Source organism: Bidens hawaiensis, unplaced genomic scaffold, assembly GCF_021521415.1.
Source record: "Bidens hawaiensis isolate Kalapana, Puna unplaced genomic scaffold, B.hawaiensis_p1.1 tig00039951_1, whole genome shotgun sequence".
In the NCBI taxonomy this organism is placed as follows: domain Eukaryota; kingdom Viridiplantae; phylum Streptophyta; class Magnoliopsida; order Asterales; family Asteraceae; genus Bidens; species Bidens hawaiensis.
The window spans coordinates 136,365-148,478 of NW_027497024.1; the positions used below are offsets into that span (position 1 = coordinate 136,365).

Here is a 12,114-nt window from a genome sequence, read left to right on the forward strand (position 1 = left end):
ATCAACCCGCGAACCCAACGGGTTGACACAAACAGAATCTGTTTGGCTAAACATGTTCACATGCTCAATCCAAAACTGGCTCGAACCTGCTTAGACTAAACTCAAACCCATCGACCCTAATCAAACATATAGCTCCATTTTCTTTTCTTTTTTTGTTTTTATCAGAAAAGAAAAAAAAAGATGGTCTTAAAAAGATTAACAAAAAGTATGAGCTTTGTAATAAAAATGAGCCAAAACCTAGGCAAATATTAATTTGACCGCAAATTGGAGGGGTGCGCCAAGCCAAGGCAATAGTGCAACACCAAGGCGACGCTGAAAAACCCCAAATAGCAAGCTATTGTGATGAGCGTTTCCCCATAAAAAATAAGATTAATATCGAGTGGGCCGATGACCCACATATCAGATATTAAAATGATAAGAACATATACTACACTTGATCTTAGCCAAAAGGCCGAGAAAGGTATGCTTTATATCATCTTGGGCCTATGATTATATAGGCAGTCCCTTAATACGCGTGTGAAATTAGTTCCCAGGTCCACACTTGGCTGAAGGTATATTGGTCAATAACCTAATTATTGTCACTACTATATTTCATTAAAAAAGGTCATTCAAGTTAATTGAATATAAAAAGTGTGGATTACTAAATCAACCTGAAAATAAAATTGTTGCTTCAAAACTCAAGTCATATCTTAGTGTTTTGAAACTCACACTCTTTATCTCTAACACTGATAACTATTGTGTTGGCAATACAGAAACAATCACTTAATGTGAATTTCTATTAATGAGATTAGATATCCAAATTTGCTAAAGGGTAGAACAGAATCATAAGTCAGTTGCCTCCAAATTTGCTAAAGGGTAGAACACGTGTAACCCGAAAACTATTTTTTTTACATATCAATATGTTAAAACTCTAAATGTACATATCAATATGTTACCGTTTTCTTAATATTTTTTTTGAACAACTAAATGTTACCCTACAAGGATTAAAACTCTAGACCTCCTATTCTACACCTAACCACCTTACCACCCCACCAAAGTGGGAATGACGTTACATGATAGTTCCATTTCAAACTTTTAAATTTTGGTATGAAAAGATACCCTGATAATTTAAGTTATTATATAAAGCACGTTTGAAAAATATAAAAATTAAAATTAAGCAAATGGGCTATACGGATCAACCCGCGAACCCGCCAAGTTGACACAAACAGGATAAACGTGTTCTCGGGCTCAACCCGAACTGTGGCCAAACACGCTTACACTAAGCCCAAACCCACATACCCTAATAAGACATAGCTCCATTTTTCTATATTTTTATCAAAAAAAAATGGGACTAAAAAGATGAACAAGTATGAGCGTTTATACTAAGGATTAGGGGTGTGGAAAGTTTGTTTAAAAGACTGCTTAACCATAACCAAATGGTCGGTTAACCATAGGTCGCTTAACCGTTATTTATGGGTATGTTTCGGTTAATTGGCCAATGTATTTTTTTTACGTTTCTTTCCTCTCTTCTAGTTAAAATTTGTTGGGTTATGGTGTTCTAAGCTCAATTATGAAGTCTCGAAACTGAAATATGTCAGTTCCAAGCTTGGTTATGGTGTTCAAAGCTATTTTATAGATAGTTGCTTCATAAATTTAAATGTTCTCAATTTGATAAACAGGTGTAAAATATTGAAATGGAGATATAAAATTTGGATAAACATAAAAGGTTTGATTAGGTTTGGTTAAAGTCTGTTAACAGACACATTAACCATAACCAAATGCCCAGTTAGTCATATTTACAAAATTATAACCGTCTGCTTTGTTCGGTTACAGATTTTGGGTAATTTTTTTTGTTAACAGCTGAAACTGACCAGAACCCATCAGAGATCAATATGAAAAATTATTTGACTGCAAATTGGAGGGGTGCGCTAGGCGAAGACAGTAGTGCAACACCAAGGCGACGCTCAAAGGCCATAATAGCAAGCTATTGTGATGAGCCTTCCCCCATAAAAAATAAAATTAATATCGAGTGAGCCAATGGCTCACATATCAGATATTAAACTGATAAGAACAGATACTACACTAGATCTTAGCCAAAAGGCCGAGAAAGGTATGATTAAGAACTACTTGGGCCTATGCTTGTATAGGCAATCCTTTCACACATGTATTCTTCACTTAGCCAATGTGGGATTCCAACACACTTTTTTCCCTTTGGTAATTCAGGACTTAATACCATACATTGATGCCTACATCTTTAATAATACTAGCCGTAGGCCAACAAACTCGTTTAAGGATGAGATAAACTCCACAGTTTTAGGGGGCATTAAGCGCCGCCTCCACAAATAAAGGTTGGAACTATGAAAGCAGCGCAACCTGTTTTGACCCAAACCACGTTGACACTTTTTTAAAACAACCTGTTTTGACCCGAGCTGATTTTACTCATAACCCATTATAACCCAAACCGAATTGACATGTTCTAACAACCATTTTGACCTGAACTCATTTTACTCATATCCCATTTTTGACCCAAACCAAAGTGACTCTTTAATAATACGACCCGTTCTGAACCGAACTAATTTTACTTTTGAATATGTTCTGACTCGTGACCAAAACCACCCCGTTTGCCAAGCTTAGTTAATAGTATACTTATTGTGAGCTCATGTGATAATTTAACAATGTTATACTTTGATTTTTTATTTCGTGTTAAAACCGAACTTAGACTTCTCAGCCACTTTAACTGGTTAACCTGCAACAAAAACAAAATGATTTTATAATTTTCTGAATTTTTTTCTTGAATGCTATACCAAATTTTATTCGGCCCATTTACTCATTAATGGGCCTATTTGGGTTATGGTTTATTTCTAAAATATAAAAAAGTTTCAATCATATATATTAGTAAAACTGGACTGGATAGGCAGTTGGCTTGCTAAAGAACAAAATGAACACGAACGAAGCATGCTCGTTTTCGTTTGTTTTGACTTTAACCAAACAAACAATTGAGCACACACAACTAAACTAAACAAAACTAAGCCAAAACCAATTATAGAAGTAATGTGAAGAACAATATGTCTAGCATAAAAAGTTATTAAAGTTGGACTAAGTTGAAATGAGTCAAAAAACCTTCAAATGAATGTATTAACAAATGGAAAATGAATAAACTTAAAAAAACCATAAACTTACAATATAAACGAACGAATGACATTCGTTTAACTGTGTGAGCAAAATAAATGACTTCCCGCCGGACGTAAAATCATAGTATATTAAAAACATAGTGTGTGTGTAATCATATTTAACACATTAAATATTTATAGAAAGACGAACAAAAAGCGTTATTGGCTCAACCCAACTGAACCCGCTTTGATCCGACTTGCAATAAAAGTATGTTTCATCCCGAACGAAAACTTGCCATCTCTAACAGGATTTTACTAGCTTATTACGCTAGAACTAATAAGATCTATTTACCTTAGAAGATAGAGATTACAGATAATCAACAGCATCTGAAACTGTGACAAAGAAAAATTAGTCTGATTTGAACAAAAGAGACTTGATAAAGTAGGATGATTTGAACAAAAGAGAATTGATAAAGTAGGATGATTAAAAACTTGACTGTGAATTGGAGGTTGGTGCCAGGCCTCGGTGGTAGTGTAAGACCAAGGCGACGCGTGAAGACCCAGGTAGCAAGCTACTTTGGCGGGCCTTCCCCCATAAAAAATAAGATTAATATCGAGTGAGCCGATGGCTCACATATCAAATATTAAACTGCTAAGAACAGATACTTCACTTGATCTTAGCCAAAAGGCCGAGAAAGGTATCCTTTCCACTTCTTGGACCGCGGCTTATGTAGATTGCGTTATCCTCTTTGCTTCTTTACTCAGTCAATGTGGGATTGTGACTTGACTTTTTTTCAGGACTTTTTAACTGCTAAGTGGAATTACACAATTGACAGCCCATCCTTTCATAGTAATTTAATAAACTCTGCATAAAAACTTGACTGTAAATTGGAGGGGTGCGCCAGGCATTAGTGGTAGTGTAAGACCAAGGCGACGCGTGAAGACCCAGGCAGCAAGCTACTTTGGCGGGCCTTCCCTCATAAAAAATAAGATTAATATCGAGTGAGCCGATGACTCACATATCAAATATTAAACTGATAAGAACAGATACTACACTTGATCTTAGCCAAAAGGCCGAGAAAGGTATGCTTTATCCCCTCTTGGGCCTTTGCTTTTGTAGGAAATGCTTTCATATATGCATTTTTCACTCAGCCAATGTGGGATTACAAGAAATTTTTTTTCTTATTGGGTTCTTAGGATTTAATACCATAAATTAATGCCAAAATCCAAATAATACTAGTTGCTTGCAAACTTTGTTTGTCCTAAGAGAGTAAGAGGTAATCATCAATAACAGGACTTCTTAACTACTAAGTGGAATCACACAGTTGAAGATCTTTTCAGTGTAAACTACAAAGAGTTCATAACAAATTATTAAACTCTTTGTAAACTTGACAGCAGGACCATATTCCACATCACTGACAAGAGTAAACATACATTCTACAAAAGTACGATTTTATCGTAATAGGAAACTCCAACGATGAATGTATCTGAGGCACAACTTCTGACACGTAAACTTCGTTTTTAGCACAATGCAAGTCTGTGTGAGACTGATGATTAATATTTTAGGTATATCTTTTTCTCTTTTTTTTTCTTTAATGTGAATGTCATGATTATTTGAATATTGGTAGTTTGACCAATTACATGAATGCTTATTACTTGCCACTTGATTGGTTCATGTTCGGATCGATTATTGAAGAACGTAGAGTTTGAAATTAGTAATTTGGTATTTTGATCGTTTCATATTATCATGTTTAGAATTTAGACTGGAGTCTTGAACATGGATTAGTCATTTAGATGACACATCCAACCGAACTGAAACGAAACTTCATAACTTTTAGTAGATTAATTCGTTAAAAAAGGACCATGCATGCAACTTCAAACAAAACATTGGGATGATATTATTGTTTTAGAAACATATGTAGTTTTAGTTTCTTTAATTGTAAAGCTATCAAGATACAGAAAAAAAAATACCACCCTAAAAACCAAATCGAACTGCATCTAGGTTGTTAGTTTAGATCGGTTTGTGACTCATTAATTCATTTTACTCATAACCCATTTCTGACCCAAACCATAGTGACTCTTTAATAAAACGACCCATTTTTAACTGAAATATTTTGACTTAGAAGGCCCGAACCCATTTTGACCCGTGACCCTTTGCTCAGCTTAGTTAATAGTATACTTTTTGTGAGCTCATGTGATAATTTAACAATATTATACTTTGATTTTTTATATCGTGTTAACTATTTATTATTTAAAGCGGTATAGAGTGATTAACAGTGAAGGACAAATCCTTTAGAAACAGGAATTTTGTTCTTGAATGAACTTTTTTGATGCTATACCAAATTTTATTTGGACCATTTACTCATTAATGAGCCGATTTGGGTTATGGTTATTTCTAAAATATAAAAAGGGTCAATCATATATATTAGTTAAACGGGTCTGGGTAAGCTTATTAACGAACATGAATGAAGCATGTTCGTTTGACTTTTGCCAAACATACAATTGAGCACAACTAAATGAACGAGGTTTTTTTGTTCATGTTCATTTGGTAGAAATTGAACATGTTTGTGTTCGTTTATGTTCATTCATTAAACAATATAAACGAACGGTTCACTCAGGTAAGGGAACAAACCTAACTGAACATCGAGGAACAAACACAACTAAGCTAAAACCAGTTATAGAAGTAATGTGAAAACAATGTGTTCATCCTAAAAAGTTTTAAAACTATACCAAGTTAAACGAGTCATAAACCTTCAAATGAATGCATTAACAAATGGAAACAAATAAACTTAAACAAACATAAACTAACAACATAAGCGAACGGATGAGACACGTGTTCATGTTCATTCGTTTAACCATGTCAACAAAATAAATGACTTCCCGCCAGACGTAAAATTATAGTATATTAAAAACAGTGTGTGTAATCATATTGAACACATTAACTACTTATAGAAAAACAGACAAAAGTGTTATTTGCAAAACGCCTCAACCCAACTTGATCTGACTTATAATAAAAGACAAACTTACCATTTCTAATAAGATTTTACTAGCTTATTATCCAAGAACTACTAATAGTATTTCAAGAACTAATAAGATTTCTTTACCTTGGGAGACACAAATAGCATCTGAAACCACCATGACAAAGAAAAATGATTCTAATCCATACAAAAGAAGACTTGAAAGATATGTAGAGGATAGAAAGTAGCAAGTAGGATGATTAAAAACTTGACTGTAAATTGGAGGGTAGCAAGTAGGATGATTAAAAACTTGACTGTAAATTGGAGGGGTGCGCCAGGCCTTAGTGGAAGTGTAAAACCAAGGCGACACGTGAAGACCCAAGCAGCAAGCTACTTTGGCAGAACTTCCCCCATAAAAAATAAGATTAATATCGAGTTAGCCGATGGCTCACATATCAGATATTAAACTGATAAGAACAGATACTACACTTGATCTTAGCCAAAAGGCCGAGAAAGGTATGCCTTTCCACTTCTTGGACCGCGGCTTATGTAGATTGTGTTTTCCTCTTTGCTTCTTTACTCAGCCGATGTGGGATTGTGACTTGACTTTCTTTCAGGACTTTTTAACTGCTAAGTGGAATTCCACAATTGACGGCCCGTCCTTTCATAGTAATTTAATAAACTCTGCATAAATTTGACAGCAGGCACCATTGGTATCACGACAAGAGTAATTGCAGAATCCACATCATCGGCTTGCATCATAATACAAGAAAACTATGTTATTACCATTAACTTAAGTTGTAACAGTATAATAACAGGAAACTCCAACTATGGTACAACATGATTGTCCACTCCACTAATTATGCAGGATATTCTTAGCATACTGAGAATATGCCTGATCAGATGAATGTACGGATTTGAACGCATTTGAGGCACAACTTTTGTTTCGTCGAACTCACTCTTAGCACAATGCATGATGATTCAGATTTTTGCTGGGATAAAGCAAGAGTGTGTGTTTCTGGTATGGCGGAAAAGCTTGTCGGTCTGTCACGGGTGTAAACCTTGAGAGCAACTCAAGCTAAAAACTTGAGTTGAAGCTCCAGAGCTTAAACTAGCCTGACACACAGCTTTTATTGAGGCTCGTTTAACAACCAAGCTCGAGCCCAAGCTTCATATGCCAAGTTGGAGCTCGTGAGTCTAAACCAGAGTTTATAACCAAAAATTTTCGACATGATAAAGTCTTACCACAATACAGATATAATACGGAGAATCATTATCAGCCTGCAAGTCTTAGCCGATCTAAAACCTTTTTTTCTTCGTGCCTGGTTTCAGAAATTAAATTTATAAATTTCATTATCAACCTGCATCCAAAAAAATTAAATTTATAAATTTCAGAAATTCGTATTCCATAAATACTATTTTTATGCTACACCAAGATTTAAATATGGCAATTTCAGCCCATGAAATCGTTAAAGGGTCGCTTTAGGTTATAGTTCGTTTAACTTTAACAGAACAAACAATCATACATGAACAATTAAACAAGCGAGGTATTCTTGTTCATGTCCGTTAAGAAAATAAATATGCCCATATTTGTTAATGTTCGTTCGTTAACAGTATAAGCGAACAGTTCATAAACTAACCTAACTTAGCATATAGATATATAGATTAACGAACATAACTGAGCAGAACCAGTTAAAAGTAACGTGAAGAGCAATGTGTTGCTCCTAAACAATTATTAAAACTAGACCTTTAAGTTGTAATAATGGGTCAAAAAATTACAAATGAATGTATTAACGAACACAAACGAATGAACTTACACAAAGGTAAACGAACAAACACAAACGAATTTCAATGAACAAACGTTCACAAACATACATGAACAAACGAGACATGTGTTCATGTTCGAAACAAAATTTTGTGTTCATGTATTCACCGGATGGTTCACAAAATGTTCATCGAGCGTTCGGTTCGTTTACAGACCTAGGTCCGGGTGAAATCATATTGTTGTAATAGCATAGTGTGTAAATTATATCTAACACATTAACTATTTATAGAAAAACGAACTATAATGTTACTTGATCAACCCTACCCAACTCGATCTGAACTGTAATAAAAGCATGTTTCAAGTTTCAACCCGTATACAAATTTGACCTGTTACCCAACTTACCCAATCCACCTATTTTGCCCATCTCTACTAAGATTTTACTTGCTTATGCAAGCCCAGGAACTAATACTAAGATTTCAAGAACTAATAATAAGACTTCTTAGAAACGTACCCGATAGGATAACAAATCCATCTGAAGAAACTCTTGCCAATTCTGGAAGTGTCTTGTTGAGGTACCTTGGGGACAAATAGTCAAGTGCGTCTGACACTATGACAAGAGAAAATGACTTTGACCTATATGGCAAAGGGAACTTTATATCAGCAACACGAACAATGCCTTTGCGTATTAAGCTTTTGCAGCTTGCATCAGTTTCATCCAAATCATATGGTTCAAGACCCCATGCTTCTGTATCTTCTTCTTTTAATAATTTGGAGACCACGGCACATGAATCAGGACCCACATGCAGAACTTTGTGCATACTGTCACCATATACTTTCTTCAGATATGGTAAGGCTTGACCGATCTCTGCTGAACACGAAACACCACCTGCACAAAAGATGGTAATTTCAATTATTGTTTACATTTTTTTTTGTAATGTGATCAGATGAACTAAAGGGTGTGTCTTTTAATGCTTTACCTTCAAGCCTCCTTACAGCTGCTCTGTCACCATTGCTTCCACCTGTCACAACACTAACTTTAGCCTAAATTGTTATGTGAACAAAATAGCATCAAGAAGACTGAATGAACTTAAGCTAAAACAAAATCCAGGTGTCTATGTTGTGTGTCACAGTGTGTGTTTATGTTGCACGATATATACTAACCTGAACCGCTATAAACGTATCCAATTACCAGAAAAGCTCCCTGAAAGTTTCCAACAAAAGGGAGTTTCATCTCAGCATTTGTGTTAACTAAAGCAGGCGAGTATAAAAAATAAAGGGGCATCTACATATATCCCCTACTAACTCTTTTAATTACATATATACCCAGCCTGAAATAAATTATTTACATATATCCCCTACCTTAACCTTAAAAATATCAAATTTACCCATTTTAGTTTATTTTATCAAATATTTATAATGAAATGACCAGTTTACCCCTTTTTAACATTTTTCTCTCCCTGTTCTTTTGTTTTTTCTTGTCCTTTTTTCTTTCTCATTTCGTTTTTATCTATTCTGGAAGTTGAAAATCACCATAACCAACCTTGATATTTGTTAATTGTTTATTCTTATACCGTCACTGTACACCAATCGAGTTATTTGTCTTAATAATAATCCAGCATATCCAAAAGTGTTTTAATAATGCAGAAGGAGGTTTGAATAGCTTCATCGAAAAGGCCACAAAAACCATCATCAATAGTAACTAAGTTATAATCTGGACTCAAAAATTGTCACTGGCATTGCAGATTGATTATCGCCGGCGCCGGTAAAGGTTAGGTTTCTTTGAAAACCGTTGATTGAAATCGCCGCCACTGCTGGTTAGAATCGCTGACGTAGGTAACGGTTAAGTTTCTGTGAAAGTACGTTGATTGGAAACGTCGGTGCTGTTGGTTAGACACTCCGACGGCCTTACGAATTAGATTTCTATGAATAAGAGATCTGGAGTATGAAAGTGGAATGGTGTCGGAGCATTGATGGGTTTCTTATCGAAAAAGGGTAGTTTAGCCATTATGTGTAATTTTCTTAATGCAAGGGATATATGTAAATAAGGTTTATGGGTTGGATATATATGTAATTAGGTAAGTAAGGGAGGGGATATATGTAAATGTCCCAAAAATAAAAGTATGAATGCTTTAAAAAGGATTACCACTAGTACAAGTCCAATGGATAAAAATGGTGATGCGCGTGATTTTGGATTCAAGGATCCCATAAAGGGAATGCCAGCACCATCTCCCAGACGCCGAGACAAACTAGCTGGTCTCCTTGACATTGTCTATGCTGTAATTCACCTGCAGGATTACATCTTAATTACAGGAAAGCATAAAGAACACATGTTCATGGTGAATCTATTTCCTATTAATGTATTGACTAAAACTCCAGCTAACATGCTGACATAGATAGAACACATTATCTACAATCAAATCGGTGAAATACAATTTGAAGTTAAATAAACTCAGTTTGGCATGATTATATTATTCAATAAAAATCTCCAATATTTGGCAGTTCTCACAGGCATATTAAGTGTTTTAGAAATTTTCAATGAGCTAGTATCAGTTCCAAACAAGGACTCACTATTTAAATTCAACATCACATTAAATCTCTATTTTCTCTTGATTTGCATTCTGAGACTAATATACATTTCACAGATTTACATCAACATAATACTGAAGACAGAAAATCCAGAGCTAATAAATGTCTTAATTAGGTATAAATACGCAAACAGAATTACGCGTGACACAATTTCCTAATCTAGCATTTGGTATAGCATAAAGTATAACAAGCAATTAACCAATTTACATCACCAGTAAACACGGATAACAACTAAATCCACAAAAATCAATTCAAACAAAACAAAGAACATTTGAACATTCGATGACTGTGATACATCATACATTGTCCTGATAACCTCATTCACAAATTCAATGAACAAGTAATCACCAAACGATTAAACAGTACCGAAACCGAAAACATGAAAAAAAACAAGTAATGGTAGTATTCGGTATAAAATGCTCATGCCTAAACAAAATTAGGCATAACTCAATTTCCTAATTAAGCATTCGATATATGATAAACCTAACCTAACGCAGCTTCCTTGACGTCAAATTAGCCCTAACAGCACAGGTATTGAACCAATTTACATTACCAGTAAACACAAATAAACAGCTAAAATGGATGAATTAAAACGAAACAACGAGCATTTGAACATTCTGAAAACGCCGTTGTCAAATTTAACAAGCAAGTAATTACACGAATCGTTATAATGCGATAAAAGAATGAAAAAGTGTGCGTGGGATTGACCGGAATGAGAATGAAACAGCAGCAGCAGAGCGGTTATTTATTTATCTGGATCTAGATCTGTCTTTTGTTTTTCACATTAATTAGATTATTATTATTTGCTGTGATAAAACACACTTTTATATTATAGCCGACGGTGATTAAGAAATGAATCAACTGGTACGGTAAATTAATTTTATTTCTGTGAAGATGAAGGTAATGGCTTTAAAGTAAATGCGCATGTTAGTAACTTGTAGGAATCTGGGCCCTCTGGTTGTCGGTTTAAAGTTGGCCTTTCGTTTACGCGTTTATTAATTATTATTATTATTATTATTATTATTATTATTATTATTAACGTGATAGCTAGTAGGATGTAGGATAATGACTTCAAGTGGTGAATTGAATATATATATATATATATAACTGGTTTTTATCTACGTATTACGGGTTTTTTTATATTATTTGTTTCTAATATTTATTTGTTTTTTGAATTTTTATCTTTTTTATTGTATGAAAGTTAATAATATACTTATGGTTTGATGATAAATTGTTCACAAATAAATAAGATGTTATAACCCGATTTAAAAGCTATATGGGTTTGATGAGACCAAAGACCCATTTATTTTTTTAACTACAAATTGGTTTTTTAATTATAAATAATATATATCTTTTTTTAAATAAATAATATATTAATTTTTAGTATATCCCTACTTTATAGGATTATTATATCAAATATTTGGTGATATTAGGTTTTTAATTTAATGAGATGTTATAACCCGTTTAAGAAATATATGGGTTTGATAAGACCCATACCCGTGAATTCGGGTCAAATGCATGAGAAGCCTCCATTTAAAAATCAAACAAATCTGGTGACTCCAAAAAATGAGGAAACGACCACATCACGACACCTAAGATTTTTGGGTTTTCATTTATATACATTATAGATATAGATATAATCGGACCGCTTTTTTAATTCCAATCTAAACCAATTGTGTCACAGGTTTAGGTGGCCTTTTCTATGTTAGAATAGAAT

General features: G+C 34.2%; 1 protein-coding gene and 5 non-coding genes across 7 annotated transcripts; all 6 read right to left on the bottom strand.

The window, feature by feature from the left end:
- Positions 1-267: 267 nt before the first annotated feature.
- LOC143591622 (U2 spliceosomal RNA) lies at positions 268-464 on the bottom strand. The gene has a single exon (XR_013145726.1). It is a non-coding gene; the product is annotated as a U2 spliceosomal RNA (small nuclear RNA).
- A 1,433-nt stretch (positions 465-1,897) lies between these two features.
- On the bottom strand, positions 1,898-2,093 carry LOC143591620 (U2 spliceosomal RNA). The gene has a single exon (XR_013145724.1). It is a non-coding gene; the product is annotated as a U2 spliceosomal RNA (small nuclear RNA).
- Positions 2,094-3,595: 1,502 nt separating this feature from the next.
- Positions 3,596-3,791, bottom strand: LOC143591621 (U2 spliceosomal RNA). The gene has a single exon (XR_013145725.1). It is a non-coding gene; the product is annotated as a U2 spliceosomal RNA (small nuclear RNA).
- A 189-nt stretch (positions 3,792-3,980) lies between these two features.
- Positions 3,981-4,176, bottom strand: LOC143591619 (U2 spliceosomal RNA). Its single transcript, XR_013145722.1, has one exon. It is a non-coding gene; the product is annotated as a U2 spliceosomal RNA (small nuclear RNA).
- A 2,194-nt stretch (positions 4,177-6,370) lies between these two features.
- LOC143591618 (U2 spliceosomal RNA) lies at positions 6,371-6,566 on the bottom strand. Its single transcript, XR_013145721.1, has one exon. It is a non-coding gene; the product is annotated as a U2 spliceosomal RNA (small nuclear RNA).
- A 1,241-nt stretch (positions 6,567-7,807) lies between these two features.
- LOC143591614 (putative pectin methylesterase CGR2) lies at positions 7,808-11,134 on the bottom strand. Of its 2 annotated transcripts, XM_077071773.1 has the most exons (5): positions 11,106-11,134; positions 9,955-10,096; positions 8,973-9,012; positions 8,789-8,830; positions 7,808-8,697 (listed from the first exon to the last, which is right to left on the bottom strand). In XM_077071773.1, the coding sequence occupies exons 2-5, from the start codon at positions 10,075-10,077 to the stop codon at positions 8,288-8,290; spliced, it is 615 nt and encodes a 204-aa protein (XP_076927888.1). In that variant the 5' UTR covers positions 10,078-10,096; positions 11,106-11,134; the 3' UTR covers positions 7,808-8,287. The 2 variants fall into 2 exon arrangements, with proteins under 2 accessions (XP_076927888.1, XP_076927887.1); XM_077071772.1 differs by lacking the exon at positions 11,106-11,134 and having other exon boundaries at positions 7,810-8,697; positions 9,955-10,674.
- Positions 11,135-12,114: the final 980 nt, after the last annotated feature.